General features: G+C 47.8%; 1 protein-coding gene and 1 non-coding gene across 10 annotated transcripts; both read left to right on the top strand.

Moving 5' to 3' along the window:
- Nucleotides 1-330: 330 nt before the first annotated feature.
- Nucleotides 331-21,149, top strand: CHD4 (chromodomain helicase DNA binding protein 4). Of its 9 annotated transcripts, none has more exons than XM_063148481.1 (40): nucleotides 331-433; nucleotides 1,284-1,454; nucleotides 3,409-3,536; nucleotides 3,717-3,908; nucleotides 4,275-4,393; nucleotides 4,815-5,056; nucleotides 5,140-5,267; nucleotides 5,398-5,533; nucleotides 5,972-6,153; nucleotides 6,276-6,515; nucleotides 7,229-7,432; nucleotides 7,515-7,720; nucleotides 7,953-8,084; nucleotides 8,375-8,471; nucleotides 8,852-9,043; nucleotides 9,121-9,321; nucleotides 10,265-10,402; nucleotides 12,355-12,476; nucleotides 12,587-12,760; nucleotides 13,062-13,203; nucleotides 13,636-13,767; nucleotides 13,879-13,996; nucleotides 14,210-14,334; nucleotides 14,629-14,866; nucleotides 15,037-15,209; nucleotides 15,377-15,554; nucleotides 15,631-15,741; nucleotides 15,907-15,995; nucleotides 16,075-16,208; nucleotides 16,693-16,837; nucleotides 17,019-17,184; nucleotides 17,542-17,651; nucleotides 17,879-18,014; nucleotides 18,163-18,240; nucleotides 18,356-18,493; nucleotides 18,588-18,696; nucleotides 19,015-19,147; nucleotides 20,006-20,201; nucleotides 20,303-20,494; nucleotides 20,582-21,149. In XM_063148481.1, exons 2-40 carry the CDS (start codon nucleotides 1,358-1,360, stop codon nucleotides 20,641-20,643), a joined length of 5,835 nt encoding a protein of 1,944 aa, XP_063004551.1. In that variant the 5' UTR covers nucleotides 331-433; nucleotides 1,284-1,357; the 3' UTR covers nucleotides 20,644-21,149. The 9 variants fall into 9 exon arrangements, with proteins under 9 accessions (XP_063004551.1, XP_063004554.1, XP_063004556.1 ...); XM_063148484.1 differs by having other exon boundaries at nucleotides 15,374-15,554; nucleotides 15,655-15,741; nucleotides 15,910-15,995; XM_063148486.1 differs by having other exon boundaries at nucleotides 15,374-15,554; nucleotides 15,655-15,741; nucleotides 17,882-18,014; nucleotides 20,303-20,478.
- On the top strand, nucleotides 17,211-17,349 carry LOC134415297 (small Cajal body-specific RNA 11). The gene has a single exon (XR_010027030.1). It is a non-coding gene; the product is annotated as a small Cajal body-specific RNA 11 (non-coding RNA).
- Nucleotides 21,150-21,407: the final 258 nt, after the last annotated feature.

Genomic DNA, 21,407 nt, shown 5'->3' with positions numbered 1-21,407 from the left:
AGTATTATGGGATGTTTCTTGGTGGGGGTCAGTATTATGGGATGCCGGAGCGAAGGGGTGCGAGCGTGGGGGAGTATTATGGGATGTTTCTCGGGGTGAAGGTGCGGGCGGGGGGTGGGGGGCAGTATTATGGGATGTTACCGGCGGGAGGGGTGGTTATTATTATGGGATGCCGGGCCGGGCAGTGAGTGGGAAGTTCTGAGGGGAGGGTGAGTATTATGGGATGTCGGGGTGGGGGGGAAGGGGGTGTGTGTTTGCCGGGGAGACGGGGGCGGGGCCTGTTGCCGGGGTCCTGGGGCATATTATGGGATGTAGGCGGGAGGGGGCGGGGCCTAGCCGGGTTTTTTTCCCCTTTAAGAGGCGGTGCCGCGGCCGGAGCCATTTTCCCTTCAGCGGCGGCAGCGGCGAGAGAGGAGCCGGGGTCCGGAGCCGGGTGAGGAGCCGGGAGGGAACGAGGGCGGGCAAGGCCATCATCTGCCGCCTCCTGGGGCGTCCGGGCCGGCACACGCGTCTCGCTGCCGGTCGCCCCGTCGGCTCCGGCCGCAGCTCCTGCGGGGACGCGCCGTCCCTCTGCCCGGGCGGCCGCAGGACGGGTCCGGCCCCTCCTCCCCCGCCCCGCAACCGCCTCGCCGGTGCCCGCAGCCCAGGCCTGCGCCGGCCCCCGGGGAGCGGCGGCCCCTCGCCGCACGCCCGCCGGACTTCCCCGGCCCCGCCCCGCGCCCCCGCCCGGGAGACGGTGCCCCCCGCCCCCGCCCTGCGCCGCGCAGCCCCGCTCCGGGCGGGGGCGGCGGAGCGGGGCCGCCGAGCCCGCCCGGCCTTTTGTGTGCGGCCGGCGGCCGGGCAGGGGCTGGGCCAACGCTGCAGTGCCAGCCCGGGGCGGGCTGGGGCTGCTGGCCAGGGCACCGCGCTGACAGCCGCCCCGCTGGCCCCGGGGCTCCCTTGGAAGCCCGGCTGCCTTGCTTGCCCCGCTGCCTTCTCCCGGCACAAGGCAGAAATAACCGAGCGCGTCCGGCTGCAGAGGACGGGAGAGTTTTCCTTTAGGACAGCTGTTTTGGCTTCCTTGCCAGCGATGAGTTGCTGACTCAGTTTAATATCTAGTGTCTCCAAAGCCTGCTTTATCACAACTCTGAACTGATACTTGCTGCCTGCCGGTGGTTCTATTATCCATAGGCTCCAAAGCCAGTAAAGTTGCTGTCTAAGCTTTCTCACAGATCCTCTTAGTAGCACTATTGCTTGAGAGACCGGAGTTCAGGTTTGCTGTAACTTTCTGTTTTTCTTTTCAGTGAAGTACTTGCCAGACTGGCAAGAAGACGACAGATAACCTGTGTAAGCCCAGGCCTCCCCCGGTGTGGAGGACATGGCTTCGGGCATTGGATCTCCATCACCATGCTCAGGGGGCAGTGATGATGATGAGATGGAGATCCTGTTGAACAACGCTATCCCCCAGCATCCAGGTATGGGGAGCCTGCAGGGCATGCATGTGGAGTGGGGATAATATTGGTCTCAAGCTGAATATGTGAAGTGCATGATGTGTTGGGGAATGGTTTTGGTTTTGCTTTTTTTGCTGCAAGTCACAGGTATGCTTTTGATATCCGAGTCCCAGGGTTACTTTGAAGTGAGAGGCTCGAGGCTTTGTGTCAGGTGGAGCTGACTTTGTTCCAAGCCCTTGCAGGTTGTCAGGGCCTGTGCTTGGAGGAGGTGTAGAGGGTGGAGGCAGAGCGTCCAATTCTGACAGGGTACCGAAATGCTTGTGAATTTCAATTTTCATGAATGGGGAGGGGGAAGAGGAGGTAGTATGTGAAAGGGCAGGTTGCCTGGCTTGCTTTCATCTGGGAGCTAAGACCGGCTGACGTCCAGAGAAAACTGCCCTGGGCTGTTGCGTGACCCACTTTCCTTCATCACCACACCCAATTATTGAGGATTCTTACTCTGTGCTGCGTGCTCACCTTTGCTTTTCTTTAGTCCTTGCATCTTGCTTTTCCCCTTGTATTTGCATCCTCATCATCAATATGAGGCTTAAGTTAGAACCCTGGGATTTCTTCTGGTTTGCTTTTTTTTTTGTTGCTGCTGCTGTTGATGACCTGCTCTGTGGACATGCATCTGGATTCTTCACTTCCTTGTGAAAAATGAGTGATGTATGTAGTCAATTGTAGGACAAGTGTGGGATTTCCTACTAACTCGTACTGGAGTGTTGTGTCATATGCGAGAAATGTAACTGGAGGAGGGAAGATGGTGTTGTGGAGTTTTGGGTTTTTGTTTGTTTGGCATTTTTTTCTTAAGCCTCATCTCTGGAGTTTTCTGGCACCTCTGAGATCTTGGGCAGTATGGGACTATCGGTAATGAAAATATGTTTGCAAAAAAACTGGTAAAGTCACTGCAAGATGGAGCAGTTTAGGTGATACCTTGGAAAGGGTGGGTCATTAGAGGCTGTAAATCAGGACTTGGGGGAGAAGATGCATGATCCTTGAAGGACCTGGTGTTGCAGTACCATGGCAGTAAAGAGATATCCATTGGCTGGGAATATGGCAGAGGCCAGGCATGGGACTCCAGGTTCTGAGATGTCTGTCTGTGCTGTTTCAACCCCGGCTGCAGTATCTCCTCTGACTTGTGGCTTCCTCCATCCTGCCCAGCTCGGGTGGTCAGGAGGCCATTTTCCCTTGGAGGGAGAAGGAGTGACTCTGGCTGTGTGCAGTGGGCGGGGCGGCGGGGAGGGCGGGTGGCCGCGCTGCTCCCGCAGCCTGCCACAAAGAGAAGGAAGGGCTGTCTGGCTGCCTCTGCCCCCTCGGGCCAAGGGCAGCCAGGAACGGGGGCGCGCAGATGGGAGTGTGCCCTGCTGCTGGGGAGCTGGCACGTGTGTTCGGGCCCGGCAGGCGGCTTGCTAGCTGCTGGGGCTGGGGGAAGGTTCTGTCTAATCTGGATCAGAATAGAGTTGCTGAGTAACAACTTTCCTATGGAGGAGGAAAAGTAGTGGCTTACTGGCCTGTATTTTGCATGCAGCTGTAGGATGTTCTGTACTGCTGAAGAGGCTAGATGTTTTTTTCCTGGAGATCCATGGACTGAAACAGTATCCTACTCGGGTTCTCACATGAATTCACTGTTTTGCCCCTTTTAGGTGTGGCCATCTGTTTTATGCTCTTCCATCTTCTTGTTGGGTTATGGCAAACTTCTTGTTCCCAAGTTCTGAGTGCGGTTCTGCTTGGAGAAGGAAGATTGTGGAAATAGGTGGTGTTGGGAGGGGGATAAACCATGTTGGTGGTACCTTAGGATACAGTTTTTGAGTATCTGTTGTGAACAGTAAGAGTTGTAACCACCTCTGCTTGTAAGTACGTAGCAAGAAGCAGACAAGGGGGGCTATGCGGTACTGTGCAGAAGGGCGTTGAATGAGACATGTCACCTCTTCACATCCAGAACCTGAAGAAGAGCCAGAAGAAGAGCTTCTGTCAGAGGCTGACACTCCCAAAATCAAGAAGAAGAAGAAGCCCAAGAAACTGAAGGAACCCAAAGTTCCTAAGCTCAGCAAGCGTCAGAAGAAGGAGGTAAAAAAAAGGATGCCTAAGGTCACACTCTAAAATATGGATGTACAGGGTGAGGGTGCTTATTGTTGTTGGCTGATAGCAGCAATCTTTTGAATGAATCCTGTGGAGCTTGGGGAGAGAACAGTATTTAGTGCTTATCCAGGGTATTTTCTCATGGCTGATCTCTCCCTCCTTCCCCAGCTGGGGGACAGCTCTGGTGAGGGGAATGAGTTTGTGGAGGAAGAAGAAGAGGTTCTGCGCTCTGACAGTGAGGGCAGTGATTATACCCCTGGGAAGAAGAAAAAGAAGAAATTAGGACCCAAGAAGGAAAAGAAAAACAAAGCTAAACGCAAGGAGGAGGAGGAAGAAGAGGAAGAAGATGATGACTCAAAGGTAACAAGCTACCCTGCTGCCTGCTTGCTTCTCATTCCCATGTTGTATCTGATTTGGGGGATCACTGTACTCTACCTTAGTGTTTGCACAGGGAGTTGGGACTGTGCAGTCTCTTCTTCCACTAGACCCTCTTGACTTCACCTTTTTCCCTCCTTGCAGTCTTCCCTCTCTACTACTTTAAGCACACATGGAATTTATGTTGCATCCAAATACTTTTTCCATTTCCACTGATCTGCTATTGCAGCTGTGTCCTGTGGTAGTGATAAATGGATGTGGGGGGAAAAAAAATTCCCTGGGTCATCTGTGGAATGTGGGAGATGTGTGGAAGCTCTGCTCTTTAGAGTTGCCATGATTCTCTTTTCATAGGAGCCAAAGTCATCTGCTCAGCTCCTGGAAGATTGGGGCATGGAGGATATTGATCACATCTTCACAGAGGAGGATTACCGCACACTCACCAACTACAAAGCTTTCAGCCAGTTTGTCAGGTGAGCTGCAAGCCTACACTTGAAATGACTTGGGAACAAAAAAAGAGATGAGACAAAACTAGCAAAACTAGATCCCTTGATTTTGAAGCCTCAGTGCACACTAGTGTAGTACCTAGAGTGAAAACTGAAGCAACAGTAAAATAATTGATTGCTAGCTTTTTTGCTTTCAGTCATTGAGATGGTGCAAGTTCTCCCAGTCCCCTTTCTTCCCTACTATGCTAAATGCCATTTTTTTGCACCCAAAAATTTCCATCTTTCACATAGTGAAGGATGAGAGTGGGGAGATCATTGGCTGTTGAGATCAGAGATTAGAAAGTAATGTAGTTGAGATAAAGGTGCTGATGGGGGTGGCAGTGGGGAGGAATAATCTAGATTTCAGGGTGGTTCAGTAACCTTTCCTTCATTCCTTAACTGTTCACAGGCCACTTATTGCAGCCAAGAACCCTAAAATAGCAGTGTCGAAGATGATGATGGTCCTGGGAGCCAAATGGAGGGAGTTTAGCACCAACAACCCCTTCAAGGGAAGTTCAGGTGCATCTGTGGCAGCTGCTGCAGCTGCAGCCGTTGCAGTAGTCGAGAGTATGGTGACAAACGTGGATGCTGTCCTGCCGCAGCCCCCTGTAGATGTGCCACTCAGGAAAGCCAAGACAAAGGAGGGCAAAGGTGAGTGAAGAGTCTGGCAGGAGGATAAAATGTGACTGGTGTCAAGGCCATAGCCCTGCTGACTCTGCCTCCTGTGTTCCCAGGACCCAATGCCCGGCGGAAGCCAAAGGCCAGTCCTCGTATTCCTGATATCAAGAAACCTAAAACAAAGAAGGTGGCACCACTGAAAATCAAACTGGGAGGATTTGGTTCCAAGCGTAAAAGATCATCAGTAAGTGATGCTCCTTTCTTGACCTTGTGAGGAGGAGGTCATGATGTGCTAGTAATCCTGGGGGTGTGTCTGGTAGCTGCTCCCCAGCATGTGTGTCAGAGTAAGAAATCTTTTCTCTTACCTGCCTCAGAGTGAAGATGATGATCTGGATGTGGAGTCAGACTTTGATGATGCCAGCATCAACAGCTACTCTGTGTCAGACGGATCTACAAGCCGTAGTAGCCGCAGTCGCAAAAAACTCAAGGCTGGGAAGAAGAAAAAGAAAGGTAAAGATAATTGTAACCAGTTGGAGACAAGCACAGCTAAGTGTGTAGGAAGATGAAAGAGAAGTCTGTGTGGAGTTTTGATGTTTAATAGCATACTTGAGGGAGAATTGATTGTGAAGGAAGAACTTGATTTTATTTTGAATAAGGAAAAGGTTTTCAGAAGTTTTCAGGAGTTCTTTGTTAGGGAAACAGATGCAGTAATGAGTTTTCCGGGCCTTAACTGTACCTTTTATTTCATGGGTGGAAGGGGGCACAAAGGGACTTGTTTTGCTCCTGTTTCCAGGTCTTCCTTCTTGCTCTGTTTACTTCTATGGACTAAGAGCTTTGTATTCTGGATCTCTAGATGGTTGTGTAGGCTTTTGGGAGAAAACTCTCCCTGGCTGTAGGAAACCTGTACCTGCGGCTTGTACTGCAGTAACTCCTCATCACCCTCTGCAGGTGAGGAGGACTCCACAGTGGCTGTGGATGGCTATGAGACTGATCACCAGGACTACTGTGAGGTGTGCCAGCAGGGAGGAGAAATTATATTGTGTGATACCTGCCCTCGTGCCTACCACATGGTTTGCCTGGACCCAGACATGGAGAAAGCTCCAGAGGGCAAGTGGAGCTGCCCACACTGTGTGAGTATTGGATTCCCCAAATGATGCAAGAAATCATGTATGAGGGGGATGTCAAGTGACTTGGGGTTGTTTCTGTGGTAATGAAATAATGACTTTGTTTTTCTGATTTATGTCTCCCAAAGGAAAAAGAGGGCATTCAGTGGGAAGCAAAGGAGGATAACTCTGAAGGTGAGGAAATCCTGGAGGATGTCGTGGGAGATGCTGAGGAAGAGGATGACCACCATATGGAGTTCTGTAGAGTCTGCAAGGATGGAGGAGAGCTGCTGTGCTGTGATGCCTGTCCTTCCTCCTATCACATCCACTGTCTGAATCCCCCGCTGCCTGAGATTCCCAATGGAGAATGGCTGTGTCCTCGCTGCACTGTGAGTTTCTGCTTGTACCATTGTCCTATTGCTACAAGAGGTGATTGATCTAATCCCTTTGGATCATCATATTTCCGTGGAAATACATGGTCCTTTGAAGACTGTCTCCTCACACGCTTTTGTCACAAAGCTTAAAGGCCTGACTTTTTGTAGCTGTATTGTGCCTTGATTGCTTTCTCCAGACAGTGGGAAGAGCCAGGCTACAGCCGCTGGGTCTCAAGAGATTTGTCCACATGCAGGGTAATATGGTCCAGCATGCTATGGATCACTTTTTTGGGCTCCTGTATGTGTGTAGAGGCAGGATGTCAAGTGCAAGCAAATTCAGTGCTTAAAGTAATTCAAACTGATACTGAGACAAACTGGTTTTGCACTGTTGTAAGCTTTGTAGTGCCAAGACCTTTCTTAGTAGATGGTTAGGAGAAATACTATGCTTTCCCAGAAATTTCTTGAAATAGGTAGTATAAATGATGCTAATTGCTTTCATAAGGTGAGGAACAAAAAAAACCCTGCATATGTTGGGCCCTTAGTTCTACAGCAGACTTTTTTTTGCACGGACTTTCAGTGAAGTCATAGTTGGACAGACTACTGGGCTCATCAAGCCTAGCAAATTCTATCTGTGTAGTGAAACCATAAAAGTGACTCTTTCTGCTCTTCAGTGCTTACATATTAGAGTACATACACTGTGATGCATCAAGCTCTGTTTAACTTCCCAGTGCCCAGCTTTGAAAGGAAAGGTGCAGAAGATCTTGATCTGGAAATGGGGTCAGCCCCCAGTGGGCCCTGCGCCACCACGTCCGCCCGACGCAGACCCCAATGCTCCACCACCAAAGCCTCTGGAGGGTCGGCCTGAGAGGCAGTTCTTTGTCAAATGGCAGGGCATGTCCTACTGGCACTGCTCCTGGGTGTCCGAGTTGCAGGTGAGTGCAGGAACCTAACCATGGCATGAGGGTGGACACTTGATGCTGAAACACCTACTGACTGCTTGTGTCCTGACTGCAGCTGGAGTTGCACTGCCAGGTCATGTTTCGTAACTACCAACGCAAAAATGATATGGATGAGCCTCCCTCAGGAGACTTTGGAGGGGAAGAAGAGAAAAGCCGAAAGAGAAAAAACAAGGATCCCAAATATGCTGAGATGGAGGAGCGTTTCTATCGATATGGGATCAAGCCAGAGTGGATGATGATCCACAGGATCCTTAATCATAGGTAGGGGGTGTAACAAAGAGGATTTTCAACAAAGACCTTAAGCAGGGCTAAGGGAGAGGGGATGAGCTAAACTGCAGTATGACTGGGAGAAACAGTGGGAGTTCTTTGTTGGTATGACAGACATTGTTGTTCTGTTTCTGCTGCTTCACTAAGAGTTCTTCCCTTCCATTTGAATGGATTGGGGGAGTACTGCCATCTCACTGTGCTTGAGACTTACTGGTTTCTTCTGCAGTGTGGATAAGAAGGGGAATGTCCACTATTTGATTAAATGGAGAGACCTACCCTATGACCAGGCATCCTGGGAAAGTGAAGATGTGGATATTCAAGATTATGACCTCTACAAGCAAGCCTACTGGAATCACAGGTAGAAGTATCTAGAGGTTGTTTTCCTTTCCCTTCCCTCAAGAGAAAGTACTTCAGTATGTCAGCCTTTAGCACTAGCTGGATTAATAGATGGAAATGGGCAAGAAGCATCTTGTGCCTTATGCCCTTTGGGCAGGGACCTTCTTCCTCTCTACCATGAAGGTTCCAGCCCTGTTCTCTTGAGCCTGTTTGAGTTGGGTGATTGATCTTCTGTTCTCTGCAATAATTTTTGCTCCATCTGTTAATAAAAAGCCATTAAGCTTACGTGTCCTTGGGCCTGTGTCTGCATAGGGAGCTGATGCGAGGTGAAGAGGGCCGGCCTGGTAAGAAGTTAAAGAAAGTGAAGATGCGGAAACTGGAGAGACCCCCTGAGACTCCCACAGTAGATGTGAGTTACTGCTTTTTGCTTTGGAGCCATCTGATAGAGCTGCTTCTTTTGGGGAGCCTGCAGATAAATAGGAAACTGAGGAGTGAACAACATACGGTTTGGAGTTCCCTCATAGCCCGAAGAATAAGTGGCATTAGGGAGCCTTCAGACAAAGGTCCACCGTGTCCATTGGGTCAGACTCCCTAGCTCTTGGTGAAAAGGGTTTTACAAAAAAAAAAAGAAAAGGCTTCTTGTTGGATGCCTTTGGCCGTTCGGAAATTGGGTTTGCTGCTAGTCTGGTTGTCATTTGTGAAGCCTAATTTGTACTAGTGAATATAAGGGTGGCTAAGAAAGGACTCTTGTTAACTATCTGAGGAAACTCTTCCTTCTTTCCACTACAGCCAACAGTGAAATATGACCGGCAACCGGAGTACCTCGATGTAACAGGGGGGACCTTGCATCCCTACCAGCTGGAAGGGCTGAATTGGCTGCGCTTCTCTTGGGCCCAGGGCACAGATACAATCTTGGCTGATGAGATGGGTCTGGGAAAGACTGTGCAGACAGCAGTGTTCCTGTATTCCTTATACAAAGAGGTGAGAGCTGGGAGGTCATTGCTCAGGGAGAGGCTGCCTGTATTAGTGATTGCAGTCATCTAATGCTCTATTTGTAGGGCCACTCAAAGGGTCCCTTCTTGGTGAGTGCACCACTGTCCACAATCATCAACTGGGAACGAGAATTTGAGATGTGGGCCCCAGACATGTATGTAGTGACCTACGTTGGGGACAAAGACAGCCGGGCCATCATCCGTGAGAATGAGTTCACTTTTGAGGATAATGCCATACGTGGAGGCAAAAAAGCATCCAGAATGAAGGTACAGAGCTCTGCTTTAACACAAGCCTGAATTGAGATGCAGTCAACTAACTTTGAGCAGCTGAGATTCAGATACTCTGCTGTCCCTGAGAACTGATTATGCTTATCATCCAAGGGGAAATAATTGAAAATTGATGACAAGTGGACATTCTGACTCTTGCTATAGACTGTTTAAATACTCCTGCTAGTTTGAACTGATTTAGTACTGGAGAAAGATAGTTGACTAAGGTAGTACTGACCCTAGGCAAGTCTCTCTGTCTTCCCTACTTAACTTGTGAAGTTCTGCATCTTTAGTTCTACAGATCTAAGCTGATGTCAGAATTGCTGCTGTGTGTAAAACACAAATATACAAAAAAAAATATTAACCTTTTCATCCTGAGGAATTGGATGACAGGCCATACCCAGACATGTGAGAAATTACATTTTGTGCCCAGACATGAAGGAAGACTCTGACCTAGGTGGCTACTTCTTGCAGAACTGAAGTCTTCCTAGTAAAACCAAGATGGCAGCTAGAGCATTTTCAGTGGCAGAGGCAGACTCATTTCCTTCCTTTGAAATAGAACAGCCTTAAGTATTAATAGTAATTTAAAGTTTCATGGTACACTATCTTTAGAAGTCTTAGCTTTCTGATGAGCCACTTTTCTCCAAATCTCAATTCTCTAACATGCCTCTACTCACTACTTACTTGTTAAACATCTTTGTTAGAATATTTGGAATCTGTCCAAAAATAGCAGGTACTGAGGGAGTTGAGGAGACTTACATGTGTTGAGAGCAGTAGGGAATTAAAAGGCTAAAATGGTTTGGGCAGCATTTTGAGTCTTGTGACAGGACACTGCGGGTATGAAAGTTTTTTGATGTGCTGTTGGCCGCGGCTCATCGGGGTGACTTTATGGAGGAACACCACATCCTCTGTCCCATTACATGTTCATCCTTTTCCTTTGCAGAAGGAGGCTGCTGTCAAGTTCCATGTGCTTCTCACCTCCTATGAATTGATCACAATTGATATGGCCATACTAGGCTCTATTGACTGGGCCTGTCTCATTGTAGATGAAGCTCACAGACTGAAGAACAACCAGTCTAAGGTACAGAGAAGCATAGGTGGCTCATGGGCATGGCATATGTTGCAGGGGAGAGAGACAGCTCTTAGTCATTTGTTCAGTAGTAAATTTGATGCGTTAATAAAAAGAAAAATCAACAGCCTGTATTTGGAGATCAGTCATCATTGGCAACAACTTTACTTATACAGATCACTGGTTAAAACAGCTTTCTTTCCAGGTGAATGGGCAGTTGGTCTAGACTGAAAAACAGAAACACCTGGATGTGGTTGTTGCTTTCAAATACAAAATTATTTCTCTGAAAGCATCACATACCTGCACCACCTCTGTTCTGTAAAGGTTTACCATGCTGAGCATAAAACATGCTCCATGAGCAGAATTACTCTGCTTCCAGAGTAGGCTTGCTCTCTGTGTTGATCTGGCTTTGTAGCAGAACTAATTAGGTGTTACAGAAACTGAAGGTGGGCAGAGGTGTTTAAAAATGCCTGGGTAGGTGCTGAAAGCCATATAGCTGCTTTAATATGAGCTTGCACCTTAACTAAGCTTGTTTGAATTGAGTAGACTTGACTGTACTTTGTTAATCCAGCCCCTCCCTAGGTGGGCCTTGTGCCTTAATTCTGGTATTGATTTGCCTGTCTTCAGCTGGATTCCAGTGCTCAGTACGCCAAAACCAATTATTATTGGAAAGCTGGCTTTAGAGGTTCTTGGAGACTGTAAAAGAAAATTGCTCCTAGATTTCTTTTTTTTTTGTTTGTTTTGTTTAAATGGCTTTAGTGTTTTGGATCTTGGCATGAGGTATCTTCCTGAGACATCACAGCTGTGCATGCAGTTCAGTTTCTAGATCTTGTTTTATTGTAGGCACTAAGACTGGATGCCATTCTGTGCTTAGCATTGAAACCATTGGAAGTAGGAATGAATGCTTACTATTAATATTCATTAATTGAAAGAGGATGTAAAGGCTCAAGGTCACACTATGACACTATGCAGAACCATTAAATATTTCTCTACAGCAGTTTCCTGTCCTATAAGAGCAGCTTATAGGTGTTTGGCTGCAAGATAGATTAGGTCAGTGCTTCTTGACAAATTTGGGTCATCTCCTAAAGTTTTGCAGATATAATTAATAACTTCCACTTTTGATTCCAAAATAAAAATATTTTAACTATAACTACATAGAAAGATAAATCCCTATGGAAGCCACTAGAAGTACTCTTCTGGTGCAATAACCAAAACACAAGTGGCATGTTTTTTGTTTGCCATCTAGTACAGCTGCTTTTATTAAGTTTGACCTTGTATCATGCTAAGTGTAAGGTAAGCAAAGAAATGGCCAAACTGATAATAAATTACTGCTTTAGTGTTAAATTGTACAGGTGAACATGGTACCCTTGTGCTTTTCAGTGCAGTACTTTTAACTGCTCACTACATCTGTCTGGAATTACTTCATTTTTGTGAAAGCCAGTGCAAATTACCTTCAAAACACATTGGCAAACCCTTAGCTCTTTTTCTCCTCTGCTTGTTCAGGGCTCTGGAACACTGCCAGGAGTGATATGAATAGGAAGAGTGACTTAGTTATTTCTAGAATTCTCAAGGCAGAGTAGTTGTAGGAATGTGGAACACTAATTTAGCAAGAAAAAATACATAGTACAGCAGTCTAGAAATGATTTGTGGTCTGAAAGAGATTGTAACTTGTAAGAGCAAAGGAAACCTACTTGCACCTGATGGCTCAGAGGATTTGCTGCAGTCATGATTTAGTTATGCAGAACAATGATCCAAATAAGATCAGTCTAGTAACCCTGGCTGGAATGTGAACTACTTGGAACTCTTGTCCAAACAGCTGATGTGATCTAAATTGAACCCTAGATTGGTGTCAACTTTCTAGTTTTTTTTTTGTAAGCCTATGACTTAATGAGCCTTTGGTGTATTTGTGTGTGTGTGTGTTTTGGTTTATTTTCCCACTTTGTTCCCTGCTCTCTCCTTTCCAGTTCTTCCGTGTGCTGAATGGGTACTCCCTCCAGCACAAGCTGCTGCTTACAGGAACTCCCCTGCAGAACAACCTGGAGGAACTGTTCCACCTGCTGAACTTCCTGACGCCCGAGAGATTCCAGTATGTCTTGCAGTGCCAGTCAGCCTGCCTGTCTTGTCACTCCCTTCCCCTCGCTTGCTCTTTTGCTCTTTTTCCTCTGTGCCGTTTGCTGAGTGTCTGTTTCCCTGCAGTAACTTGGAGGGCTTCCTAGAAGAGTTTGCGGATATTGCCAAGGAAGATCAGATCAAGAAGCTGCACGACATGCTGGGCCCGCATATGCTGAGGCGTCTCAAGGCTGATGTGTTCAAGAATATGCCATCTAAGACTGAGCTCATTGTCAGAGTGGAGCTGAGTCCCATGCAGAAGTGAGTGTGGGGATGAAGAGAGCACCTGCTGTTGAGCTGTTGTTTCTCTGCTCTGCCATTTCAAAGAGGAGGCTGAAGCAGCCTTATCCTTACTCTGCAGGGTTTTCTGCATAGTGGCTGCCACTAGAGCAGAGGAAGGGCTAATCCTGAGCTCTGGTGTAAGGGATGAAGAGATAGCTCTGCCAGTGGCACTCACTTAGGTAGTAATGCCAGAAGCTGTGCAGAGTTTAGCAAAAGAAGAGTAGGTTAGTCATTCTCATGACAACTGTCTGAGTTGTTTTATTTTCTTTGTTGTTTTCAGGAAATATTATAAATACATTTTGACAAGAAACTTTGAGGCACTGAATGCACGGGGTGGTGGTAACCAAGTCTCATTGCTCAATGTTGTTATGGATCTGAAGAAGTGCTGTAACCACCCCTACCTCTTTCCTGTGGCTGCTATGGTATGTCCAGTGACTTATTCTGTATGAGCAAATTCCCTATAAGCCAGTTAGCTCCCTAGGTGAGGCATGGAGGGATTCCCATTTCTCTCCTTTTGCTTCCATGTGGTTTTTTTCATCCTGTCTTTGTTTAGACCCAGCAAGCTGAAAGGCCATTTCTTTTCTAGCACATTTATGTGATAGGTAGGAGCTGTCTTTTGACTCGTGTGAGCTGGTGAAGACTGAAAGAGTAGGGACTAAGTAAGAAAAGAGGGAGGGTATGTAGGAGTCAAATGGCAAGAGAACAGGGACAGGGTAGCACTGATGTTTCATACGGGCAGTGGTTGTGCCAAGGTCTGTGGAGCCAGCATCAGCTGAGGGCTAAGGCAAAGTTACATCCCTCCAAGCTGTTTTTGTGCTTTGCACCTTATTCCCTCTTTCTCTTTTTCTTTTTAGGAAGCTCCAAAAATGCCAAATGGCATGTATGATGGTAGTGCACTTATTCGAGCCTCTGGAAAGCTGTTGCTGCTCCAGAAGATGTTAAAGAACCTGAAGGAAGGAGGTCACAGGGTGCTCATATTCTCTCAGGTATATGGAGAAAAACCTTTAGGCATGGAATACTTCTCCTGAGAAAGAAGTCTGTTGATCTGGTATCCACGTGTCCCTCACTCTCTGTGCTGGTGCTTTTCTTACATGTAGATGACTAAAATGTTGGACCTTCTGGAAGATTTTTTGGAACACGAAGGATACAAATATGAGCGGATTGATGGAGGAATCACAGGGAACATGCGTCAGGAGGCTATTGATCGCTTCAATGGTATACAGTTACCTACTTTTTCTGTAAAATGAAGGCTTGCCTTGTATGTGCTTAATACTCATGGGATTGTTGTGCCCCAAGTCTTCTATTGCTTTCCTGGAATCTTACATTAGTAGCAATTCCCTGTCAGGTGATGTGGGTCAATTACAAATTCTTCTTTGAGTACTGCACACTCTCTTGATTACTTTTATTCTCTTTTTTTTTTAATCTAAGCTCCTGGAGCTCAGCAGTTCTGCTTTCTGCTTTCAACTCGAGCTGGGGGTCTTGGTATTAACTTGGCCACAGCAGATACTGTGATTATCTATGATTCAGACTGGAACCCCCACAATGATATCCAGGTGAGTCTGAATGGGATCACTCATTATGGAGTAATCCTGATGAAGAGAAAACATTAAATCATCAGAAAGAGTGAAAGAGTGTGAAACTTCCCCTCTAGTAATGTGCAAAATTGGAGCAGTGAGGATGGGTAGAGATGGGAAGTGAAATAGTGGAGGAATCTTCTAGAGCACAGCCTTCACTAAAGCTAAGAGCGAATGTGAGGGCAGGTGGGAGAGGCTTGTGGAGGTAGGTGGGGTATGTCAGACCTGCTTCTTGTGCAGCTGTAGATGGTTCTGAGCGCGTCTCTTTTCTAGGCCTTCAGCCGTGCACACAGAATTGGACAGAACAAGAAGGTGATGATCTATCGCTTTGTGACAAGGGCCTCGGTGGAGGAGCGTATCACTCAGGTGGCCAAGAAGAAAATGATGCTCACTCACCTGGTAGTGAGACCAGGGTTGGGCTCCAAGACAGGCTCCATGTCCAAGCAGGAGCTTGATGACATTCTCAAATTTGGCACTGAAGAGCTCTTCAAGGACGAAGCTACTGAGGGGGGTGAGTGCCTGGCAGTAGAAGTGAAGGGGGTGGGGACATCTGGCTCCTTATTTAGTGAGAGACTGTAGACACAATGCTGATTATAGCTCCACAGAGAGGGTCTAGGGTGGCATTCCCTTTCATAGTCCGTTGAGATCCATACAGCAATGGTGCCTGTACTCTTCCTTCAGGGGATAACAAAGAAGGTGAGGACAGTAGCGTCATCCACTACGATGACAAAGCAATTGAGCGTCTGTTGGATCGGAACCAGGATGAAACAGAAGATACTGAACTTCAGGGCATGAATGAATATCTCAGCTCCTTCAAGGTGGCCCAGTATGTGGTTCGTGAGGAGGAGATGGGGGTGAGTATGAGGTGAATGGCAGCTAATACATTCTCCTGAGTGATGGAGGATCAATTAAGTTAATTGAGCTCTGAAGCTTTTAAGGCTAAGCAGGCAGGCATATATCTGCTATGACAGGCTGGGACTTGGATCATAGGGCCCTAAGTTGGTTACCTCTCTGCCAGGAGGAAGAGGAGGTTGAACGGGAAATTATCAAGCAGGAGGAATCGGTAGATCCTGATTACTGGGAGAAGCTGCTCCGTCACCATTATGAGCAACAGCAGGAGGATCTGGCCAGGAATCTGGGCAAGGGCAAACGTATTCGCAAGCAAGTGAACTACAATGATGGCTCACAGGAGGATAGAGGTACAAATCCACGGGAGCCTGAGGGAAAAGCGGGTGTAAGTATGTGTTGCTGGGAAGTAACGGAGTAGCGTCTCAGGCTCACGTGCTGTTTTTCTTTCAGACTGGCAGGATGACCAGTCAGATAATCAGTCAGACTATTCAGTTGCTTCTGAAGAAGGGGACGAGGACTTTGATGAGAGATCTGAAGGTAAGTTCTACTGGAGACAGTTCCTGGGGTGGTTTGAGTGTGGGAACAGCTGGGACTTGATTTGGGTGATGTACACGTTTTGTGGTGCTCTCCTGCTGGGGCAGTACTCTCCCAGAAATACGCTGTGTGCATTGTCTCTTTACTTAGCTGCATTTCTCTCTTCAGCAGCTCGTCGGCCTAGCCGCAAGGGCCTGAGAAATGACAAGGATAAGCCTCTGCCTCCATTACTGGCCCGTGTGGGAGGGAACATCGAGGTAAGTTGTGCCAGGGAAGGCATTTGCACCCCAGCTGCTCCTGTATTCCTCTTGCTATATGTCTGTTCTTTCATTCTAGGTGCTGGGTTTCAACGCTCGCCAGCGGAAAGCCTTCCTCAATGCTATCATGCGCTATGGAATGCCACCTCAGGATGCCTTCACCACTCAGTGGCTTGTTCGGGACCTCCGGGGCAAGTCAGAGAAGGAGTTCAAGTGAGTTTGCTGTAGGCAGGAATGGAAGACTGTGATAGCAGCTAGACCTGTCTGGGAAGAATTAGAATTGGGCCTTTTCTTGGAGACTACATTTCCTTAACATATTGGTTGATTCTTTGTGGGAGATTGAAGTATAAACTGGCATTGTTGGTAACTCTTACTTGGATCTGACTCTTCGGTCACCAAAACTAAATGCTTTTATAGGAGTAGCATGGCTCTACAGTCATGTAGGGAATACTCTCACAGAGTCTTTCTTGTGTTTGACTGTTTCTGGCTCAAGATTCTTGAGTAAGCTGTGTGTCCTGTATGTACATAGTGATTCTGTTAGGAAATTCTCCCTTGAAGGAGCCTGGAGGTCCAGAACTTCTTACTATGAGTTAAGAGTCTCAGGGTAATTTCCCTTATGTGCTGGCAGGGGTCTGACAGTGCATGTCTCCAGATAATGCAATTTATGGACGAATTGCTTGTCTCTCAATCCCTGCAGGGCCTATGTCTCGCTGTTCATGCGCCATTTATGTGAACCTGGAGCTGATGGTGCCGAGACCTTTGCAGATGGGGTCCCGCGGGAAGGTCTTTCTCGGCAGCACGTCCTTACTCGCATTGGGGTCATGTCGCTTATACGCAAAAAGGTGAGTGCCTGGCAGAGCTGTGTGGCCTTTGCTGGCCATACATACAGCTGTAGTCACCGGGGTCTTGAGCTGGAGAGTTACCTCTTCTTTAGCACCTGCTTTTGTTGTGTGCTCAGTGCTCTGCCTCTACAGGTGTAAGGATGAGACTCCTGCAGTGATACATCTTTCTCTCCTTGTACAGGTGCAGGAATTTGAGCATGTGAACGGCCGCTGGAGTATGCCAGAACTGGCAGAGATAGAGGAGAACAAGAAACTGTCACAGCCCAGCTCACCCTCCCCCAAAACTCCAACTCCTTCGACACCAGGGGATACGCAGCCGAACACACCGGCCCCTGTTCCTCCCCCTGGTAAGGGCTCCCTCTTGTACAGCCCTGCGTCCTGGCCTTGGCCTGGCTGTTCCCCGCACCAGAACTGTGGTGCTGGGGTCTGGGGCTGGACGCAGATCAACTTACTCTCATGTTAGGAGGGCTGCCAAAGACATGTGCAAGCCCTTAAAGGCAAGAGAGGACACTGACTTTCCTGGGATGAGCTGGCATCAGTGAGAAGCCCAGCATTTGTAGTGGGCAGGAAAAGGGAGTCATGTTAGTTCCATTTTGATGGGCCTGATCTCTGGGAACAAAGAAGTGGTCTTGGTAGCAGGGAAGGACCTTGCTGATTTACTTCTCTTTTGTCTCCTGTGCTGCTCTGGCATGGGGAATACACAGAAGATGGAGTAAAAGTAGAAGAAGGAGCTAGTGCTAAGGAGCAAGGAGAGCCTTCTGAACCAGAGAAGGAGCTCAGTGCCTCTGCTACTGAAACAGAGGCCCCTATGGAGGTGAGTTTTGGCTTTTTTGCCTTGTAATTGTGAATTTCTCTACTTCTGCCTCCTCTTCATTTTAGCTGAGGCAGAGATGAGTTTTTAGAGTGATACTTGAAGATAACTCTCTGGTCCTCAGAACTAGCCTCACAGTTTTGTGTATGTCTTTGCTTTTCAAACGACTGTGACTGTGTTCTGGTGTCGTGCGCTGCTATACTTTGTGTCTCACTGATCACTGTCCTCAGCAGTGTGCTCAGCCTGTGGAGACACCGCCCCAGGAAGCAAAATCCCCAGTGAACTCCACAGAAGCGGATGAAAAGAAAGTAGAGGAAACGGAAGTGAAGGAAAGACCAGATGAACCAATGGAAGTAGAAAGCAAAGGTACAAAGCACTTAATCCTAAAGAAATAGACTGGAATGTAGAAAATCAGTGGAAAGTTGCAGTATAGTATTGGGTTTCACTGCTCGAAGAACAAAACTGTGGACTTGCTATGTTCCTGTGCATCTCATGTTCCCCTTCTTTCCTGCAGCTGATGTGGAGAAAGTGGAAGACAGAGCAGCTACTGAGAATCCTCCTGACCCTCCCATAATCACTCTGGATGAGAAAGGTGAGGCATGACAACTCCCTTCTTTTCCTTAACCCGTCTTCTGCAAGGATTCATTGTGGGTCCAACTTGTTGCAGTATCTGCCATGTTTGTTTTAAAAATTTCTTGTGTGTACAGATGAGAAAAAGGACGATGATAAGAGAGATGTGGTGATGCTGCAGAACGGAGAGATGCTGAAAGAGTCAGTAGATGAAAGGCACAAGAAGGCAGTAAAGCAGCGCTTCATGTTCAACATAGCAGATGGTGGTTTCACTGGTATGTGATCCTTATCTACTTGAACTTGTTTATAAGCTCCTGCTTGTATTTGTGAAATAACTTCCACCTGTTCTGGTGTCTCTTGCCTTTGCAGAACTACACTCCCTCTGGCAGAATGAGGAGCGGGCTGCCACTGTCACCAAGAAGACCTATGAGATCTGGCATCGGCGTCACGACTACTGGCTCCTAGCTGGGATTATCAAGTATCCTTGCCATGACAGACACATTCTCCCACCTTGTACATGACTTGTCACGCTGAAAGTGACCGTTCTGGATCTGACTGGTGTAGGTTAAGTGAGAGAGTGCTTTATCTTCACAAGAGTGAAAGGGATGGTGGGAGGGGGAGCTTCCTGCAGCATAGTTACGACTTAGCAGGACATAGTTCTCATTCCCCTTCCTTGGCTCCTGTTCATCCCCTCTCTGTACCCCCTTTCCCCACTCCCTCTGGAGAACAGTACTGCCTGGGCTGTGTATTCCCTTGTTTTCACTGCCTTTGTTTGCCTGAGCTCATCCCATCTCAGTCATGGCTATGCCCGTTGGCAGGATATTCAGAATGATCCACGTTACGCCATCCTCAATGAACCCTTCAAGGGTGAGATGAACAGGGGTAACTTCCTGGAAATAAAGAATAAGTTTTTGGCAAGGAGATTTAAGGTAAGGATTTCTCTTTAGTGTGATAACTGCCTGGATCTCTAAGAACAGGTTCTTGCACTTCTGAGTTTCCACCAAGAAACTGAAAGATGTATGCAATACCTTTTGTTTTAGGGTAATAAAAAAGCAGTATGTCTCAGGAGCATGCAGTTGCTCCATGATAGGAGCTCCCTTTTTTCTGGAAATTAGCTTGATTAAGTGCTGTCTGTTCAAATGTTTATTGAAGAACTGGTAAGCAAGAGGCTTAAGGTTCAAGTGGCTGTTTTCATCACAGCTTCTGCTCAGTCTGCTACAACGCACTCCGTGTACCTGAACAGAGCACTGGTTGCTGGAAGGGCTGCCTTCAGCCTCTGCTTCATCCTCTTTAGGAGTGAACATAGCTTAGTTGTGGGAGTGATTTGCCATCAGGTAAAAGCCATGTAGGTCTCAGTCTTGGGCAAAACAGTGATTGACTACAGACTGAATGATACATGCTGCACTGACAGGATTCCAGCTGATTTTTCCAAATGCTTACAAGATTCTAGATTCTCTCTATAAATAGGATGGAATACTTTTCCCTTGTGTTCAAGGAGTAATCTCCATCCCATTTGCCTCATAAAGAATGGGTAAAAAGAATCAGAGGAGGAATTAGGATACTAGAGGACTTGCAGTAGTCTATTAAACCCAATATGTGTATCTGACTTTGCTTCATGAAGCCCTTACTGTTTTGGGCCAGTCAGTAAAACTGTCTGGTGGAAAGAGATTCAGCTACACAATCTCACCTTATGAGCTGGTGGGGAATTGGATCGGGAGAGACTGGGGGCACAGACAAGGCTCCCTCTGAGGCAGCTGCTGAAAGATCATTGCTGCCTCACCTTGCAGCTCCTGGAGCAAGCGCTGGTGATCGAGGAGCAGTTGCGGCGAGCTGCCTATCTGAACATGTCCGAAGACCCATCTCACCCCTCCATGGCTCTGAACACACGTTTTGCAGAGGTGGAATGCCTGGCTGAGAGCCACCAGCACCTATCCAAGGAATCAATGGCGGGGAATAAACCAGCCAATGCCGTGCTGCACAAAGGTAATGCGGTGTGTTAAACAGGGGCGGGATAGGTGTTCAGCAGTGCTGTCCCCTCTGGGGTGTCCCTTTCCCGTCCGAACAGATGTCCCTTTCTCTTGTAGTTCTGAAGCAGCTGGAGGAGCTTTTGAGTGACATGAAGGCCGATGTGACCCGTCTGCCCGCCACGATTGCCCGCATCCCCCCCGTGGCAGTGCGCCTCCAGATGTCGGAGCGCAACATCCTCAGCCGCCTGGCCAACCGCAGCAGCGAGCCCCCGCCGCCGCCCCCGCCCCAACAAGTACGTACCCGCTCTGGTCAGTACGGGAGCCACGGGGGGAGGGCCCGGGCTGGGCTCCCTGACCAGCCCGGGAGTTCTCAGCTCCTCCTCTCTCGCCCTGCAGGTGGCCCAGCAGCAGTGAGTTCCTGGCCCAGTGCTGTTGACCTTTCGGCCAAGCTGAAGTGACTCCCCTAGCCCACCCCTTCACACTCTACCCCTCTGCCTGACATTCCTGACTGGGTGCTGTTTCCCTCCATGGAAGCTGCTGCTCAGGTCTCTGGAAGGAGAAGAAACTCCTTCCTCTGCAGCCAGCCCGTTGGAGCAAGGAGTGTGTTTAGGAGAGAGGGGGATGGATGTATGATGGACTCTGTACATAGTGACTGGAGGCCCCAGCGCCATGTCTGTTACATGGAGAACCTGGCTGCATTGCTCGTTGCCTCCGCCTGGAATTCCAGTTTTCGTTCTTAATTTTATTTTGAGTTTGTTTACTGAGACAAGTGTGCAGGCAAGACCAAGCAAAAGCCAGGACAGAGACAAAGCTACCTCCATCAAAATCCTTTTTAATACAAAAACTGACCGGACTTGTCAACTAATAAGCAGCTTGAAGACAAAAGCAAACAACAATGAAAAACCAACAAAAAACAGAGCAAAACGTTGATAAAACTGAAAAAATAAAGTTTCCTTGTATTTTATTTTGTTGTCTCTAGTATCATGAGTGTACTGGGGTAAGTATGTGGTCACAGCATTGAAAGAAGATGTAGTCATGTCTTTTTGCAGTATCAGAGCAGCTTTTGGGGTATCCTACACCTCTGAGAAGGGCAGTAGATGGCAGTGTTTAAGGCCAGGTGCCATAAGGCCTTGAGGAATGTGGTCTCAGGAGTGGTGTCCCTGCCCCTGGCATGGTGTTGGGCTAGATGATCTTTAAACCGCTGCGCCCTCACTTGAACAGT

Source organism: Melospiza melodia, chromosome 2 (assembly GCF_035770615.1).
Source record: "Melospiza melodia melodia isolate bMelMel2 chromosome 2, bMelMel2.pri, whole genome shotgun sequence".
NCBI lineage: Eukaryota > Metazoa > Chordata > Aves > Passeriformes > Passerellidae > Melospiza > Melospiza melodia.
Note: the sequence above shows the minus strand (reverse complement) of the source record. Positions and strands in the feature narration are given on the sequence as shown.

Bases quoted from the DNA above. Each gene is read 5' to 3' on its own strand.
- CHD4 (XM_063148477.1), top strand. From the start codon at position 1,358: ATGGCTTCGGGCATTGGATCTCCATCACCATGCTCAGGGGGCAGTGAT. The intron at 8,472-8,851 runs GTGAGTTACTGC...TTTCCACTACAG, and splicing joins CTGAGACTCCCACAGTAGAT to CCAACAGTGAAATATGACCG. The intron at 14,867-15,036 runs GTGAGTGCCTGG...CTCTTCCTTCAG, and splicing joins GGACGAAGCTACTGAGGGGG to GGGATAACAAAGAAGGTGAG.